General features: G+C 48.4%; 1 protein-coding gene across 1 annotated transcript in view; it reads left to right on the forward strand.

The window, feature by feature from the left end:
• LOC142765847 (uncharacterized) overlaps positions 1–19,114 on the forward strand; it is a 173,609-nt gene that overhangs the window by 39,162 nt on the left and 115,333 nt on the right. Inside the window, exon 6 of the mRNA XM_075867653.1 lies at positions 352–444. Coding sequence (XP_075723768.1) covers positions 352–444 — 93 coding nt within the window. The remainder of the gene's footprint in view (positions 1–351; positions 445–19,114) is intronic.

Below are 19,114 nucleotides of genomic sequence, written 5' to 3' on the forward strand. Positions count from 1 at the left end.
TCGTTAACAAACCGAGACCACCTCCAGCTTGGCGCAACCTCTAGGCGAATAAGAACTCAGTAGGAGGGACATGTAATCACTATTATCTACAACATTTGACGAAATGTAATTTTTTCAAAAAATGCAGGTCAAGGTAGGATTTTTTGGGTGGGGTGTTTCTACAGGCTCAGAGAATGGAATGCAGTGGCAGAACGTACTGCTCAGCACAGCCACTGAGGTGGCACTCAAGACCACATTGTGTGCCTAGGATGCCACTGGTTCCAATGCTTTCTAGCCGCCATCAAGGCAGAGGTGATTCCCCGCCCCCTATTGGCCGACTACCAAAATAAATGTTCTCTCTCCCTCTGCAAGGGCGAGACCAAACTTTCGGCATACCTAAGCGGCCTGCATCACCCGAGCACATAGACCGAGAGACTTGGACATTTGGAACTGATGGACCGGCCAGTAAGTGCGCACCGAACGCCTAGAGTATTCTTGAATATATTTCGCTTTTTTCACTTCTTTATCTCGAGAAAATATCGCACGTTATACGCACTTTTTCTAATCGCAAAATGCTAGGTGCGACATTTTGTCCACGTAACAGCACATCAGTGAATTTTGGTTTGTGTCGAAGCTTTTTTTACAGGTATGTGTGTGTGTGTTTGTTAGTGAGGGTGTCTCCCAGCGCCCCCTTCTCTTTTTGTTGATGGAGTCCTTAATAAGGTTTGGAAGTAATCAGTTCTTGAAACTTACGTGAGGGTTGCTTCACTGTCTTTGTCATTAGAAACCATTGTGACCCTTAACTTACCCATTAAACATCAGCCATATAGAATCTGCAACCAAATCTAAGTTCGATCTAGCTCGTACCTAATGTTCAGGTTAATGTCACACTGGAAACTTTCAAGAAAACACAGGACGCACGCATACGTTTAGTGCGCCCGTCGTATCTTCGTCGAACATCTCGTGTTTTATAAACCCACAGTGATACTGAGACAATGGACGAAGAGCACCCATCACGTACACAGGCACTGTGCTTTAAGTTCACAGCATTTCTTAGTCGCACGATGTCACTCATCGTGTGTCCGCGGATGCTCGTGCCTTGCGCATCGTGCCGCATGCTTCCGCCTCGTGCCCACTGTTTGCTCGCCCCTCCTCTCTCGCCTCGTAATGCCGGTGAAGGCAGCGTGTGCTAGCAAAAGCCGCCTGCTCGAGCAGCGCAACCTTTAACTGGCCACCACTGGATCGCACATCAGCGTCTCGCCACTCCTTGTAGGCAACGCTTCTCCTTCATTCAAAAAATAAGAATAATAAAGATACCATAACATTTCTGTATTCCCTAACCGTACCAAATCACGCAATGTTCACGCGATACCCCTACTACGCTGCGAAGTATTTACTCGAGCGCCTCCCGTTGGAAGGCGTGGGCGGCATTTTATAAGGCGAAGCTTCTTAATCTGTGGGTCGTGCGCCCGCGATGTATGCAGCAGTTGTACTCGTCGTCATCGTAGTAAAAAGTAGCCATGTCTCGTTTAGTCTTTAGAATGTCCGCTGAATGGCAGTACTCCTATATCATAAATAAATGATGAAAAGATTCAAGATAACGGTACTTAGAGTGTTAACTAGATGGACAGACGGACGGATGAATGCACGGACGAACAGAATATTTTAAATGCACGGACAGATGCAACAAGAAAGACGGATGGACGCGCAGACAGACGGATGCATGGACAGATGGATGCACAGATGGACTGACGCAGCACAAACGCAGGGACGCGCGCCCGGACGTATGCGTGGGCGGATGAATGTATACATGGAAGCACAGACGAACGGTCACACGGACCAACACACTAACGGGTGCGCGGACGGTCGCACGGATAAACGGAAGTAAAACCGAACGAACGGATGGAAGCACGGGTGGACCGATGGACGCTTCGCACTACTTATCATCTTTCAGTCCGTGCATTCGCTGGGATTTTTTCATGCATTATTAAGTGCCAATTCACTTTATAAGCGACCCTGAATCCGCCATCCGTGGTGCGCCTCCTCCTCTCCCCTGGCAAAGGTGCGAGGAGCGGAGAGGATCGTCTGTAGCAACGGCGCAGCAACGTCACACATCTCGTGATTGCGCGCGTTCCAGCCTCCGCACCATGCCTGCACGTGCAGCCGCGACTTGCTCGAGTTCGGCAAGTCGTCATGGGTATGGATCCATCGCAGACATCAATCTTGACTGCGATCCCTGCAACAACGAGTACAACGCAATCGAATGCGAGCATTGCACGCGTCGTTCAAGATGTCACACCGGTTTAAGACAAGCCAGCGCGGCGAAGGACCCGTGATGCCGAGCGCAAGCAGGCGAAGCGGGCCACGGAGATAAGCATCATTATAGTGAGAATTTACTCTCACATATACGCTTTAACTCACCAAGATTTCCCGAGAGGGTCTAATGGTTCCTGGGAATCGTAATGGGATCACACGGGGAGTTTACGTTAACTAACTGGCGAATGTCAACGGATTTTGACCTTACTAGCATCACCCCGTTCATTCGCCCTTAACCATGTTCACCCTCGATGAAATGCTTGGGATTTTTTTAGAGACGAAGCTCCTTAAGCCGTTGGTCGCACGTCCGCGATTTATGTAGTAGTAGTCGTCGTAGTAGTTGCAGGTAGCCACCTCTCGTTAAGTCCTTGGAATGTCTTTTCGATGGTGGTGCTTCTATTTGATGAATATATTGTCATGTGTGGCGAGAAGGTCACACAAACAATAATTTTAAAGAGGACAAGCTTGTGCCCAGAAAAATTAATAAAACAAAATGAGTTCGCTAACGCATCCCACACGAATTTGGCGGATCGCACGTAAAGTGGGAATCAATTATATGCGAAGCACGAATGAGAAAGGTTTATGTGTCGCATTAAAATCAGCACAACGTTACGAGGGGGAGGTAAGCCCCGCCGCGGTGGTCTAGTGGCTAAGGTACTCGGCTGCTGACCCGCAGGTCACGGGTTCAAATCCCGGCTGCGGCGGCTGCATTTCCGATGGAGGCGGAAATGTCGAGGCCCGTGTGCTCAGATTTGGGTGCACGTTAAAGAACCCCAGGTGGTCAAAATTTCCGGAGCCCTCCACTACGGCGTCTCTCATAATCATATGGTGGTTTTGGGACGTTAAACCCCACAAATCAATCAATCAGGGGGAGGTAAATTATGTTGTACATTACTTCCCTGTCATGACTATCATGTTTATATGTGTCGTTTCCCTTCGTCATCTATTCACGTCACGCGATACCAAATTTCGTATATGTGGAGGTACTTTGTCATCCATTAACGTCACGTAACACCAAACTTGGTATATATGGAGCTAGCGATACGGTCACACGCGCATCATGAAAGGCCCAATATACTTTAACCTAGCGTTGATGCTGGCGGGCACTGGGCACAGTGATGCTGCGTTTGCAAAACGTGAGCACTCTATAGTTTGACGCCAGGGGCGATCAGTGAATTCAGCGTCCATCAGCATGGCCCGGCCGGCCCGTCGGCAACCTGTGCAAAATGCGACATGCTGAATTTCGCGCTGTGTGTAATATCCAGGCAGCGCTGCGTCTGCATCTTTCCTTGACGGAGGTACGCCGGATGCACTGAAACACGCATGCTTCATAGCAACGCAGTGCGACGCGCGCCTGAGAGTATATGGCAGGACCGGCACCTGGCGTGGCAACGCCAGCGTAGTCACCTTGACGCGACAAAACCGACGCCGGCGTGCACGCGCGCTGCGCCATGTCGAAATGTATTGTTGCCTTGACTGTGGCATGTGGACGTGCTCTCAAATGACACGTATCTCATGATTATCATGTTTTCCTCAGTCACATAACTTCGTCATCCATTGGCGTCACGTAGTACTAAATACGGCTTATGTAAAGCTAGCGAAACGCCCACAAGCGCATCATCAGTGTGGCATGTAGTCATGTTGTGACATGACACGCATGTAGTGGTTATCATGTTTGGATTTTTCATTTACCTATGTCGTCATTTCGCGTCACGTACTACTGCATTTGGTACACGTGAAGCTAGTGAAACGGCCGCAAGCACAACATGAGCGTAGCATGTAGTCATGTTTCGACATGACACGCATCTCATGTTAAGATATTTGCACTAGCATCATGGCTTCGTCATTCTTTCACGCCCCGTAATATCAAATTTGGTATAGGTGAAGCTAACGAAACGGCTGCCAGCGCATCATTCATAAACGTGGCATGTAGTCATGCTGTGACATGGCACGCTTCTCATGATTATCATGTGTGCACTAGTCGCATACCTTCGTCATCATAAAGGGTGTCACCAGAACTCAGGAAAATCCGAGTTTCTCGAAACTCGGCCGATCCTGTATCGCGCCCCTGCTCGCTCGGCGTTCCGCTCTCCCTGGTTCCCATCAGCACTTGTTCGCTTACGCAATAAAAAAATGGCACATCCTACGCACAGTAAAAGTTGAGAATATGCAAGCCACAAATAAGCTTTACATGTCACTTCAAAATCCGCACAACATAACAAGGTGGAAGTAATTGATGCCGTACATGACTTCTGTGTCGTAATTACAATGTTTGGATGTGTCGTTTACCTTCGCCATCTATTGACAGCACGTGATACCAAATTTAGTATATGTTGAGCGGGCGAAACGGCCTTGACTGTGGCATGTATTCATTCATATTCTCACTCGACACACATCTCAAGATTATTATGTTTGCACCAGTCACATACCTTTGTCATCCACTGACGGCACCTAATACCAAATTTTGCTTATGTAAAGCTAGTGAAACGGCTGCGAGTGCATAATGAGTGTGACATGTAGTCCTGTTGTTACATGACACGCATGTCGTGATTATATTTTGTCTGTGTCACTTATGTCGTCCGTTCGCGTCGCGTAATACCGAGTTTGGTACATGTGAAGCTATCGAAATGGCCGCGAGCGCATCATGAGTGTAGCATGTAGTCATGTTGTTACATGACACGCATCTCATATTTATCATGTTTCCACCAGTCACATACATTCGTCAAGCATTCATGTACCGTAATACTAAATTTGGTGTATGTGAAACTAGCGAAGCGACTGCAAGTGTATCATGAGCGTGTCATGTAGTCAAGTTCTTAGATGACACGCATGTCATGATTATCATGTCATACCATACCACTTTTGCTATATGCCATGTGAACGAAACCACCGCAAAAACTGCAGTACCATGAAATGTAAATCATCACGTTCATGACACACCTGTCATGACTTTCATGTCATAACTAGTCAAATATGTTCTTCACACAGTCTTGTCATCACCATACCAAGTATAGTATTGATACCATTGTTAGGGCATTTATTAACTGGCACACAGCGAGCATACACATTGGCGACAGTAACGGCCAAGCACGGACTCCCAGCGCGAGCGGTGTCCTTTTTTTGGGGGGGTAGACTCACTAGAAAGCACTTGAGAGTTCGACCCAATTCAGTGTTCAGAGGCTTCTCTACAATTACCCCGGGGTCGAAGAGGGAGCCGCCTGGCGACTTAACAGCTTGTCACTATGAGCGCGTCATAGTAAGCCTTCAAGCGCTCCACGTTGACTATGTCGCCACCGCGACGGCGCATGTCCGAAGATTGTTCAATTGGTCCAATCGGATAGTTGACACGAGATGTGCGCTCGACGACACGGTAGGGGCCTTCGTATTTCGGAAGAATTTTGAAAGAAAGGCCAGTTACAGGGGCTGGAATTGAGAGCCTTACGAGACAACCAGAAAGAAGCGTGGGCTCAGAAGTGGCGGAGCCATCACGAATACTCTTTTGCCGCTCTTGCTCATGCGTCGTAAAAGTCTTGGCAAGCTCGCGACACTCTTCAGCAAGCCTGGCTGTCTCAGAAATAGGTGCACACTCAGATGGATCCGGCGTGTACGGGAGTATGATGTCAATGGTGTGTGACGGGTGCCTTCCGTACAGCAAGAACAAAGGTGAAAAACCGGTCGTGCTCTGAGGGGTGTTGTTGTAGGCGTAGGTGACGAAGGGCAGTGTAGTATTCCAATTCATGTGGTTGGCGACGACATACATCTAAAGCATGTTGCCGAGGGTGCGGTTGAAGCGTTCGGTGAGTCCATTCGTCTGCGGGTGGTAAGCAGTAGTTTTGCGGTGGACAGATTAGCACTCCCTGAGAATGGCTTCGACGACTTCTGTCAAGAAGACACGGCCTCGATTGCTGAGAAGCTCCTGGAGTCGACCGTGGCGCAGTATGAATCGATGCAGTAGGAAGGACGCAACATCACGCGCAGTAGCCGCAAGGAGAGTGGCGGTCTAAGCGTATAACGTTAAATTATCTGCGGGGACAATGGCCCAGCGGTTATCAACCGACGTCCGAGAAAGTGGTTCGTACAAGTCGATACTTATGCGCCCGTACGGATGGTCAGGGCAAGGTGATGGTTGCAGACCGGCTGGCGAAATGTGTGCGGAAGGTTTCTGGCGTTGGCAAGCAAGGCAGGATCGAACGAAGTGCTGCACGTAGCAGTACATCCCGCGCCAGAAAAGCATTGTCGAATGCGATGGTAGGTTTTGAATACACCAGAGTGCGCGCATTGCGGATCAGAATAGAAGGATTCACATATATCCGACCACAGACTGCGGGGTATCACGGGTACCCACTGCCGGCCTTCGGCGTCGTAATTGCGTCGGTGTAGGAGGCCGTCACGAATGGCGAAGTGGTGAGCTCAACGACGCAAGGCAGGCGTGGATGGCGTTGCGAACGGATCAGAGAGCAAATCGATCAGCGGGGTGATCCAATTATCCTTTGACTGTTCGGTAGCGATGATGTCAACATCAATGGCACAAACAGCAACCGAGGATACTGAGCAGAGCACGTCATCTTCAGGGAGAGGGGAGCGTGAGAGAGCGTCGGTGCAGCATGCTGGCGTCTGTTGCGTTACAGCACGCGGATGTCGTAGTCTTGTAAGCGAAGAGACCAACGGGCGTAACGGCCCGAGGGATCCTTCAATGATGACAGTCAGCATAGTGCATGATGGTCGTTGATGACATCGAATGGGGGACCATAGAAATGAGGTCGAAATTTTGTGAGGGCCCAGACGATCGCCAGGCACTCTTTCTCCGTGACGTTGTAGTTTGTCTCGGCTCTCGTGAGCGTACGGCTTGCATATGCTACGACTTATTCAGGAAACCCAGGTTTTCGCTGCGCCAGGACAGCACCGAGGCCTACACCGCTGGAGTCCTTGTCCACCTCCGTTGGGGCCGTAGGGCCGTAGAGGCGTAGAATAAGAGGAGACGTCAACAAATGGCGGAGATATGCGAACGCGTCGTTGCACTCAGATGACCAGGAATCAAGGGGCCCGTTACTACGAAACAGCTTCTTCAGTGGTCATATGATCATGTTGAAGCTTCGTATGAAACTTCGGAAGTATGAGCACAGGCCCACGAAACTACGCAGTTCTTGACGGACGCAGGTTTGGGGAATTCGGCCACGGCCCGAAGGTTGGCTGGGTCAGCAAGAATGCCATCCTTGGACACGACGTACCCTAGGATGGTAAGTTGCCGTGCTGCAAAGCGGCAGTTCTTCAGATTTAGTCGCAAGCCAGCATCACCCACACGTGCGAAAACTTCTCTTAGACGTTGAAGATGCGTGAAGAATGATGGAGCGAAGACAACAACGTTATCGAGGTAACACAAGCTCGTGTGTCATTTCAAGTTGCGCAGAACGGTGTCCTTCATGCGTTCAAAAGTCGCAGGTGCAATACACAGACCACAAGGCATGGCGTTGAATACGTACAAGCCGTCGGCTGTGATGAAGGCAGTCTTCGGTCGAGCGTCATCAGCCATGGGTACTTGCCAGTACCTCGAGCGCAGATCGAGAGAAGAAAAACATTCGGCTCCGTGAAGGCTGTCAATTGCGTCATTGATGCGCGGCAGCGGGTAAACATCTTTGCGAGTTATCTTATTGAGCCGCCTGCAGTCCACACAGAACCGCACAGAATCATCTTTCTTCGCAACAAGAACAAATGAGACGCGCATGGACTGTTCGAGGGTCGAATAATGTCGCGTCGTAGCATATCGTCAGCCTGCTCGTTGATTTCCCGACGTTCAGCATCGACGTGCGTCGTCGAGCTTGGAGGCACTATGGTATCGTCTTTCACGAGAATTTCGCTCTCTTTGGAAGGACTCTCTTCTGGCGTCAAATGCGAGCAGGGTGAGAGTTCAATTTCGGCAGAAGCACAATGGATGACGGCGTCGGGGTGTGAGAGAAAATCCCATCCCAGGATGACGTCATGAGAGCATGCTGGAATGATAATGAACTGGGCGACATACAGAACGTCCTGAATGACAACACGAGCTGTGCACCCTGCTGTAGGATGAATACAATGCGAACTAGCAGTGCAGATGGACAACCCAGAAAGTGGCATCGTCACTTTCTGAAGTAAGCGGCAAAGTTTTTCGTCCATAACTGACACGGCAGCTCCAGTGTCAATAAAAGCCGATGCAGGAACATCGTCCAGAAACACGTCAATGACATTCGAGGGGCTGCTCTGAGGGCTTTCACATTGCGATAGCGTCGCAGTCCTTTCCACGGAGACTGCGAAAACTACTAGTTTTCCCGTTCATGAGCAGCCGAACTTGGCCGCATGGGGGACAAGGAACGACGTCGTGGAGACGCCGACCTACGAGGGGATGGACCAGGGCAAGAATGGTGGCATAGACGGTGGTTCGTCGTGATAGGGACGGCTGAACTAGCCAGCAACAGGTGAAGAAATATGAGCCGACTGTACGCAAAAGCAATAACTAGCTACGTGTCTGGCGTAACCGCATGCAAAGCAGATGGACCGGTTGTCGGGTGTGTGCCGTCGGTTCACCGGGGTAGGTCTTGTCCATGTCGCGAGAACCGACGGACGAAATGGTGGCTGGAAAGGCTGCAAGGTGGGCTGGAGCTAAGTCTGAGGAGTCATGTCAACATACGTAACCGGCATACCCGCTGCAATGACGGAGGTCGTGCGGCAGCTTTGCCGTAAGTCAGTGGGGCGGGCGCTTGAACGACTGGAGGCGGCCCGGCGACCACTTGGGCGTAACTTGGGGGCGCAGAGACCGGACGTTGTTGTGAGTGGTACGCAGGCATGACCTCCACTAGTTCCGGCTCCATCGCTCAGCGGATGTGCCGAAGAATGATACTGGCTGATTGTTGAACAGCCGGTGGGTGGGCAAAGGGCAGGAGAAAGAACTGGCCCGTGATTTTCTCACTTATGAAGGACTTGAGGTCTGCCAGGAGTGCCACCTAATCACAGCTGGCCTTTAGGCCAGCAAGCCCTGCATCTCGTGGTGTGGAGCGATGGGTCATCGAACGCTGCCAGCGGAGCTCCTCGTTGCTCTGGCACAGCGTGTTGACCTCAACCACTGTGCTTGGTTTTTGGCAAGCAGCATCGTGAAGGCATCATCGTCAAAGCCTTTCATGACGTTCCGGATCTTGTCTAATTCGGACATACCCTCGTTGGATGTCTTGCACAAGTCCAGGACATCTTCAACGTAAGTTGTGAATGTTTCACGTGCCTGCTGAGCGCGTTCGCGTAAGCGCTGCTTGGTTGCAGCTTACGAACAGCAGGGCGGCCAAAAACGTTGGTGATGGCAGTCTTGAAATTGGACCAGGTTGCGAAATCGGAAACGTGGTTGTTGTACCACAAACTTGCAACGCCCGCAAGGTAGAATACGAAGTTTGTCAACTTGCCGTCCTCGTCCCATTTGTTGGGAACGCTCACGCACTCATAAATGGCCAGCCAGTACTCCATGTCAGTGCCATCGGCGCCCGTGAAGAAGGGTGCATCGCGGATCCTGGGTACACCGGGACAAAGGGGCGACACGGGAGGAGGCGTTTGCTGAGAGGCGTTGTGGGACATGGTAGATGGCAGGGTACATGATTGTAGTTCTAATGGCATCAAAGGGGATCGTAACACATCCACCATTTTGTTAGGGCGTTTAGTAGCTGGCACAGAGCGAGAATACATAAGTGCGGCAGTAACGGCCAAGCACGGACTCCCAGCGCAAGCGGCGTTCTTTTTTTGGGTAGACCCACTAGAAAGCACTTAAGAGTTTGACCCATTTCAGTGTTCAGAGGCTTCTCTATACCATTATTGAAACGGCCAGGACAGCTAAAATTCTTAGGCGGCTACATAGATAGATAGATAAATAGATAGATAGATAGATAGATAGATAGATACGCTTGAAATCGCTCAAGTTCGTTAAGAAATGCTTCACATTTAAAACGACTTCACCGCAGCGCTTATTCATCTTACACGATGGAGAGATGAGCGGCTTATGACAATGCAGCATTAGAATATAAAAAAAGCTTATACATTTGCTAAACATAGTTTTTAGTGATACATTTTCTTCTCTGCTTTCGTATATTACAAACCTCCCAATGATTGAGAACATCTACCTTTGTAATGATTTCGGTGTAGCAATTGCAAGTGACACGTGCAGTGAAGCTCTGCATGACGTATTTAAGGCATCTACTGCTGACAATTCTAATCATTTTCTAATTCAAGCTGATCCAGGATATATTCAAATGGATTCCATAATCATTGTTCAATGAGGCCTTTTCAGCTCATACTTCATATGAAAGCATCAGCGCCTAGAACAAATGAAATTGCTCTCCAAATTTCTCAAACTGACGGCCATTTACACTTCAGTAATTTTTTCGCAGCTTTTTTCGCAGTGTTCGTAACATTCCTCAGTGTCCAGTGACTGGAAGCCACAGAAGGTAGTTCCTGTACCTAAACCAGGTGGCTCATGTAATTCTTCTAATTACTGGCCCATTATTTTGCCTAGTATTCTTGTAAACTTCTTGAGCATGCCACGTGATTTATTCATGTAGAGACGAGCTGGAAGGCCGAGGAACTTCAGCGGTCCGAAATCCAAGCAAGCGCAAGCTCGGGTCACGCGTGTGTATAACCAAAGCTTTGGCTTGCCTTGCTTGCTGCTTTGGCGTCTCTCATAATCATATGGTGGTTTTGGGACGTTAAACCCCACATACCATGCCTTGTTTGCTGCTTCGCCGTCGTCTGGCATTGTTACCTACATTGGCCTCTGGTGACGAGCATAGCCATCCTGGCAACTTCAGGGGTAGTCACTATAGTGGGGTCTTCATACGACTTCAGGTGACTAACATGTACAATTTCTCTGCCACGACGACGTAAGTCATTAGAAGGTGTGAAAGGCTCAATCTAATAGTTGACTGGTGACGCACGGGCGAGAATGCGTTAGGTCCGGTGGTATCGCGCCAGTAATTTCGAAGAAAGGCCAAGAGTATTCAGTGGAATCCAGAGCCAAACGAGGGTTGTCTTTCAGCAAAATCCAGAGGACGCAGGAGAACAACGTCTTGTATGCTGCTCGTGTCTGGTGTCGTGAGGGCTTAACGAGCAATTGCGCGCTGCCTACGCATCTCGTTGCAGCTCTGACAGAGGGAGACGAATAAATCCATTGTAGAGGATTTCTTGCGAGCAAAAATGGACAGGCGTTGTCCTCGATACCTTTCAAAATATGCCTGATCTTTCCTTCCTCAGGCATGGCAGAGTTGACGTGGTTGCATAGATGGAGCCCATCTTCGATGTAGCCCGTTTAATTCTCGCCTGGTTGCTGCGCCCGATGACGTAAACGCAGCTCGGCCTGAAGCTTGCGCACCGCAGGTCGTCTAAAAACGTCCGTAATAGCAGTTTTGGATGCAGCCCACGTAGGAATGTCAGCTGCGTGGTTATTAAACCATAGTTGAGCCATGTTCGTGAGGTAGAACGTGGGGCAGCTCAGCTTACTTGGGTCATTCCATTTGTTACTTGCGCCGACTTTGTCGTACCTAGCCAACCAATCTTCGGCGTGCGATTCAGCGGAGCCGGTGAAGATAGAGGGACCTCGTTGAGGATACACGGCGCCACAAGTCACATGAATGGCCGTTTGTCCAACCTGGAGAGGCGTCTCGGTGGCCATGTTGGTGTCATGAGAGGATGCCAACGGGAGCGAGCTTCAAGGTTCGTACGAGAGTCCACACACCTCCCCCAGATGTCCCGTGGTTTATTCACGTACATCGCATTCACGTACAACCGGAAAGCAGAGGAACGTCAGCAGACCGAGGAACGTCAAAAGTCCGAAATCCAAGCAAGTCTAATCTCGGGTCGCGCGTGTCCATCACCGACACTGTGGCTTGCCTTGCTTACTGCTACATCGCCGTCTCGCACTGTTTCCTAGAAACATGTCATCTATTTTAGCCTAATTGCGTTTCTCGAAGAACGTAACTTCCTTCAGCATGGTTTTAGAAGCCTCTACTCATGTAAAATTTAACTACTTCTCTTCACCAATGACTTACTTTCAGCATCTGACACTGTTTCCGTTATCGACTGCATTTTCCTTGATTTTCAAAAACCTTATGACTACGTTTCTTACCGCTTACTTGTAGTAAAACTCAGAGTGCTAATTATTGACTCAGACTTATTATGGCGGATTGAATGCTTCTGGTCTAACCCAGCTCAACATGTAACAGCTAACAGTCATCACTACCTCAATTGTTCTGTAACATCTCATGTGCCGCAAGGTTCTGTCCTTGGACCCTTACTCTTTTTAATTTTTAATGTTCACCTTCCATCCTGCATTACATTTACAATCGGGCTCTTTGCGGATGATTGTGTCACCAACCGCATAATTACTAACCCATATTATTCATCACAACTTCAATCTGATATTCACAACGTAACCTCTCGGTGTTCCCTCTGGTCGATGAAACTGATTACCAACAAGTGTAAAATCACGAGAATCTCTCGAGGAAATACTGACTGCACTAGCCCCCCTTCATTCAAATATTCATTTTCAGTTATTATCTGTCACTATTCACAAATATCGAGGTGTTCGCACTGATAACAATTTAACATGGAATAGCCGTATTACGTATGTAATTAACAATGCAAACCTCACTATCAACTTTTTGCGCCGTAGCCTTACATAAGCGCCTGTGTCATTAAAAGTGCTTTTTTAAAAACCACTAGTCAGATCTAACCTCGAGTACGCCTCATTAATCTGGGATCTCATTGTGGTACATTGTTAGTGCACTAGATACCATTCAGGATTGTTCAGCTCCTTTAATTGTCGCTAATTATTCTCACACGGCTAGTATTTCACCAATAAATACTTCTCTCGACATCTCTACTCTTTCTAATAAAAGGCAGCAGGCCCGGGTATGCCTCTTCCACAAAATGTTTTCATGAATCCTGAAATAAAACTCATATTGTTCTCGTCCCCTTTCTTACGTTTCAGCTCGCATCGACTACAACTTTAAAGTTCGTGCGCCATTTTGCCATACCAACATCTACTTACACTCCTATGTGCCCAAGACTTCAATCGAATGCAACCACCTTCCTGCTACACCACCAGCAACCCTGATGATGCATCATTCAAGACTGCTATTTCCCACGTGTAACACCACATCTCTCTGTAACCCCACAAACGGCATTGAGAGAACTCAAATAAATAAACAAAGAAACAAAAAATAAATAAGTAAAATTGTGCCGACACCAAGATTGCTTGTATCTCTATAGACTGCCACATCCGCAACTTCATCAAAATATGCGAGGATCGATGGGGCTTGTAAACGTTTCGTCAACTCCCCAATAGCTGTCTTTCGTTTCTTATGCCAAAAGAATAATTCTTCTGTTTTTGTGAGTCTGGGTAGAGATTCGATAATTTTCGAAAACTTTTCCACAAATCGCCTTGTCTAAGCGCATAGGCCCAGACATTGACGCACCTTCTTCTTGTTTTTCGGCTTGGCGAATCATGCGACGGCCGCGGTCTTGTCGGGGTCCAGGCCAACACCTTTACCGCTGATTACATGGACAGGGAAACGAAGCTTTTCATATCAAAACTGACACTTTTCTTGTCTAATAGTCAAGCAGGACGACTGGATAGCGTGAAGCACTGAACTTGGTCTTTGTATGTACTGTTCAAACGGTTCAGAAAGTACCACAGTGTTGTCCAAGTAGACTAAATGTGACTGCCAAATAATAAAAACTGTCCACCTTGTGCTGGAATGTCGCTGGTGCACAGCAGAGGCCGAATGGAAGTGCTTCAAAATCGTAAAGCCGTCTGGAGGTACGAAAGCAGTCTCTTTGCGGTCTTTTTCGTCCGCTTCAATTCACCGATAACCACTTTTTAATCCAATGAAGAGAAATATCTCGCATGCTGTAGGCGATCCAATCTGTCACCAATACGTGGCAAGGGGTGTACGTCGCACTTGGTCACGCTGTTAAGTTTCCGGTAGTCAACACAGAATCTCCACAGGTGAACCTTTTTCTTCACAGGAACTACTCGCCATGCCCACGGGCTGTTGGATGGCTGAATGACCTCGTCCTCCAACATCTTTTCTACTTGACCCTTTATGACTTCTCGATCTTTGTGTGAAACTCTTTACGGGTTCCGATAAACAGGTTTTGCTGCCTTGTCAGTCAGTATTTGATGCTAAGTGATGTGCGTGCAGGGTACTTTTGATAAGGTAAAGGAACACTCTAGGAATTCTCACATGAGGCCCTGTGTGATTTATTTCCCTTTTTCCTTATGATAAATTTAGATTGATTGAAACTCTAGTTCCGACATCATCCATGGTTCCCGGAGCAGGTGGTGCTGACGTAAGGCCACATAAATTTGTCGCTGCAGTAAAAATGTGCAGAAAGGCAACCGCAGTGTTTTTCGCAACATGCTGTATTGCAGTTTCGAAGGTTGTCAGGAGCACATTTACGCACCCACCACGTACATGAATGCCCCGGGTGACACAAATGCTTTTGTTTAGTAGCAGCCTGACGCTGCCATCCTCTATGCCTTCGGAATCGAGAAATGTGTTATTTCTTATACCAAACAGCACACCGCATCGTGGTGGCTCGGCTATGTCCTCATTGATAACCCGCAATGCAGTGCCCTCTAACTTAGTTTCTTCTCGTTTATGGCCGACTTCGTTAGGAAGAAAATGCTAGAAATTTGTAGACTGATTATGGTGACGTTCGCTATCAAGAAATCTCTGCAGAGAATTGTGTTCGATGAGCATTCCAAAAGCATATTAAATTCAGCAAAGTAGCCCCCAGAATAACTATTCTCGCGGTGCATCTTCCCACAGGTGTTATCCGATGGGCTCAAGTCGTTCGTATTCGCGGAGCACTCCGCGGTGTCAAAACTTCCTTGAGATCTGTTGCAAACGCGTACCTTATGACTTAATAATGCGTACCAGTATCGACGAAAACACTGAATTTTTGCTGTCTACCATAACGCGCAAGTCCAAAAAAATTGTTTCTTTACTTATCTTAGCCGTTCTTTTCTGCTTGTCGCTGCTGCCCTCGGGTCTTGATGGAGGATCTTCACTCTGTCGGCCTTGCCTCCACAAGTCACTAGAATTAATTTTGCTGCCGTGGGCTCCTTGAACGCCTTCGTGCACCTGAGAATGGGAAACTTGGGCGCCAGGGGCTCGGTGATTGGCAACGTGTGTCGGCGCCGTTGACCTTGGCTGGTGCTGAAACGTAGCAGCTGAGAATTCTTGTTTGGACAGGTTATGTGCTTTCTCGATGGGTTTTTCACCATTACACGGGCATGGTGCGTACGAAAAAAACCCACGCGGGCCGGCTCTTCAGTATGGGCACGTTCTGTACAGATGTCCAGCTTCTTCTCAATAAAAAAAAGTGTCGGCTGTCAGGTGTGTGCCACGCGTCACTATTTTCATGGTCTAAGCTCTCTAAGAAAGGGTGAGCCATGTGAAGCTGATGGCCGTGCACTGGGGGCTGCGAAAGAAGCATTGTGCACGGCAGGCTGGCGTATAGCGTCCACATGCGTTGGTAACTGACATGCATGCAGTGGTTCGAATCAAAGAGCTTGCGCCTCAGGTTCCAGCTGAAGGATGGCGTTTCGAACTTCGTTATTATGACGGCAGCGAGGGTCTAAACTGTCGGCACGACGCATGATGGCAGCAGTTTCTTAATCTCTTTTTTTACAATGGATCGTATCAGTTCTTTCAGCAATTCACTCTTGCTGTTTTTGGCTTACCTACAGGACGTCCACTGGTGCGCTACTGGCGTCTCAGTTGTAGTGACGGGAAAAATGCTGTAGCACCTTTTCTGTGGACGTTGCTTCGGTGCTGAACTAGGCAACGGTGTGTTTTCGGTTGCAAACTAACCAAGCAAATAATAACCCAGAGATAACCAAGCAAATCCTGCTTGACTTCACGCATCAGGTGGCGGAGTTTCTTTTCTTCCGTCATGTTGGGATCTGTGCGTTTTAAGGGCCGGGACATGTCTTCGACATACATGCTGACACTCATTCGTGCGTCGGTTCCTCTACTGCATAGCGTTTTCTGCCTTCTCTCGCTGATTAGTGCTGGCATACGCAGCGAGCAAATGTGGTCGAAAATCTTACCGTGTCGCTATCACCACTTCGTGATTTTCGAACCATACCTTTGCTGCATCTTGTAACGCAAAGTACACACGTCCACGTTTCCTTGTCTCATCTCAGGTGTTGGTCCCAGTGAACCGCTCGAATTGCTCCAACCAGTCTGCTACATCTTTATGCAAGTCACCATGAAAGGGCTGAGGCAGGCATGGGGGTGACGCGACAAGTTCGGATGTTGAAACTGGGTTGGCCATTGCTGTGGGGCTGTTTGTGAACACTGCCTGAGTTGCTGGAGCAGTGGTGAGTAGTGCTAATTCAGGCGGGCCTTCTTGAAGACGCCGACCTAAATGCTGGTGTACCTAAGTCAGTTCGCCAGGTTCTGGTCATTGAAGGTGAGGGCTCCGTTCGATTGCACCATGGAGACTTCCACTCATTTCCGCACCTCCACTAGAATGTCATGTATTACAAGAGGGTTACACAAGCAAAACTTGTTCTCAGAAAAATAGGTAGAAATAAACGACTTCGCTAAAGCGTCGCATACGAATTTCTCTTCGAAAAAATGAGCATATCGGGTCGCTGTCACTTGCCCGAGCACGAGGAGCATGTCTGGTGGCACCGCAGAAAGCTCGCGCAGGCGCACGGCTTTGTAGACGCTTGCATAAAGGCTCTGTGGTTCTTCTGGTAAAACCTCCCTAAGCAGTTTCTGCGGCAACATAATAAGGATATGCGGGTAGTCAGTACTAATTGTGTTCTATAGTTGGATGGACGGACAGAGAGATAGACAAGCAGATGGGCAGATGGATGGATGAGCGGACGGACAGACTAGTGCACGTCTGGACGCATGGACGGACGCACAAGTAGACGTGCGTATGAATGGACGCGTCGATGTATGGCAGACAGACAGACAGATGGATGAGCTTGCAGGTGGACGGACGCACAGAAGGACGCGCGGACGGATGGACGCATAGACGGATGAACACACGCATGAACAGAAGCAAGAAGGAACAGACGCACGGAAGCGCAGACCACTCATCATCATTCACTCCTTGGGTATGCTGTAATTTTTTCGTCCATGGAACAGAAACCAGGTTACCTTTGTTAAAGCAAAAGCTTTACAAATCAAGCAGCAGAAAGCTTGTAGAGAATGAGCTACAAATTTGTTTTTTGTTCAACGCAGGGAAATAGTTAGCGCATTCATGAAGACGCCAATAATCATGAAATACAGTAATTCTTTTCATAAAATGAAGTAGAGGGCAATCCTGTAAAAGATGGGAAAGCTGTTTATGTTGGGCGTCGCTGGAGCCAATTTTTTCACTATGTAAACTTGCTTGCCATCATTAATAAAGGTGCTCTGTAAAGAAAACTGTTCGGTATTCGGGTTTTCGCTGCTCATACCTTCTGAAAACGCTCCTGCGTTAAAAGTAACTACCTCATGTTGGAATAAAATGCGGTTCATTACAGTTTTACCATCAACTCTCACAAATGTAGTAATAATGTCACAAACCAGTTTTACTACGTGGGAAGTTCTTTATCTCATAATGTTTTTGAACAACACTTGAGTGTTTACCATGCGACTGCAAGCCACAGCTCCTTCAGTGACTTTTGCCCTTCACCGACTTGCGCTCTCAGTTGCAGTGAAGGTGTGCGCATACCACAAATGTATTTTTTCCAACGATAGGTATGGAAGAGTGGTGCCTCATGGTTGACCCCAAGCGTAGGCAAGTTCATGGAATGTAAAGCTGAGAGGCAAAACAAGCGAGACAAGAATTCTGTGAACGAAAAAATGCCCCCACCTTTTGGAAGGGAATCGAGAGGAAATGCCAATGCATTGCGTAACATTCATAACGGCGTTTTGTACGTTAGAACCCAGCGTTATAATACTGTTTTTTTTTCTCTTACACCATGCAGCCAATAGCGCCATTGATAGCCCGTGGCGTTTTCTTGTCACTTTGAGCTCCTGCAGCTGCGTGCGCGGTTAATAGATACTTTGAAGCGAACAAAAGGAACAGCATTCTCAACTCGGCGTTGGCGTTTCACAGCGGCGTCTCGAGCACACTTTTGCGGAGTTCTTGAGAGGGGCCAAGCCAGCGAGTGGTGGAGAGTGAGGCATGAGCGGACGGTAAGTGGGGCTCATAGAGGAGAGACAGCGAAAGGTGACAGAAGGTGCAGCGAAGCACTGTATCTATCGTTTTGTACACTCTCTCGAATCACATGCTCCGGTTTCTAGGAGTGGAGATCTGGTCGAAATTTCCGGAGCCCTCCACTACAGCGTCACTCATAATCGTATGGTTTTTTAGGACGTTCAACTCCACTTATCAATCAAATATCAATCAGGGGTGAGGATAAGCGCGTGCGCCTGCAGCGGTTGCAGACAGCTGCCGACGCCGAAACGTGACATAAGGGAGGCGGGAAGAGGGGCTCTGGTTGCTAGGAACATGCACGCCCGCAGCCGTTGCTATGGGTGATGTAGGTGTACGGATCCCGACGGACGCGTGACATAGCCCGACTAAAAATGCATTAGGATTCAAAAAAATGCCCCACCCCCCTCCTCGAAGGGAATTGTCAGGAAATGCGCGTGTATTGAATATCTTTTATAACTGCATTTTGCACCTGAGAACCCAGCTTTGAAAAATCGTGTTTTCTTTTTTTTCGTACATCCTGCAGCAAATAGCACCAATAACCACATGTGGCAATTTTCTGTCGCGAACAATGCGGTATGCGTTT

This window comes from Rhipicephalus microplus, chromosome 6 (genome assembly GCF_043290135.1).
Source record: "Rhipicephalus microplus isolate Deutch F79 chromosome 6, USDA_Rmic, whole genome shotgun sequence".
NCBI lineage: Eukaryota > Metazoa > Arthropoda > Arachnida > Ixodida > Ixodidae > Rhipicephalus > Rhipicephalus microplus.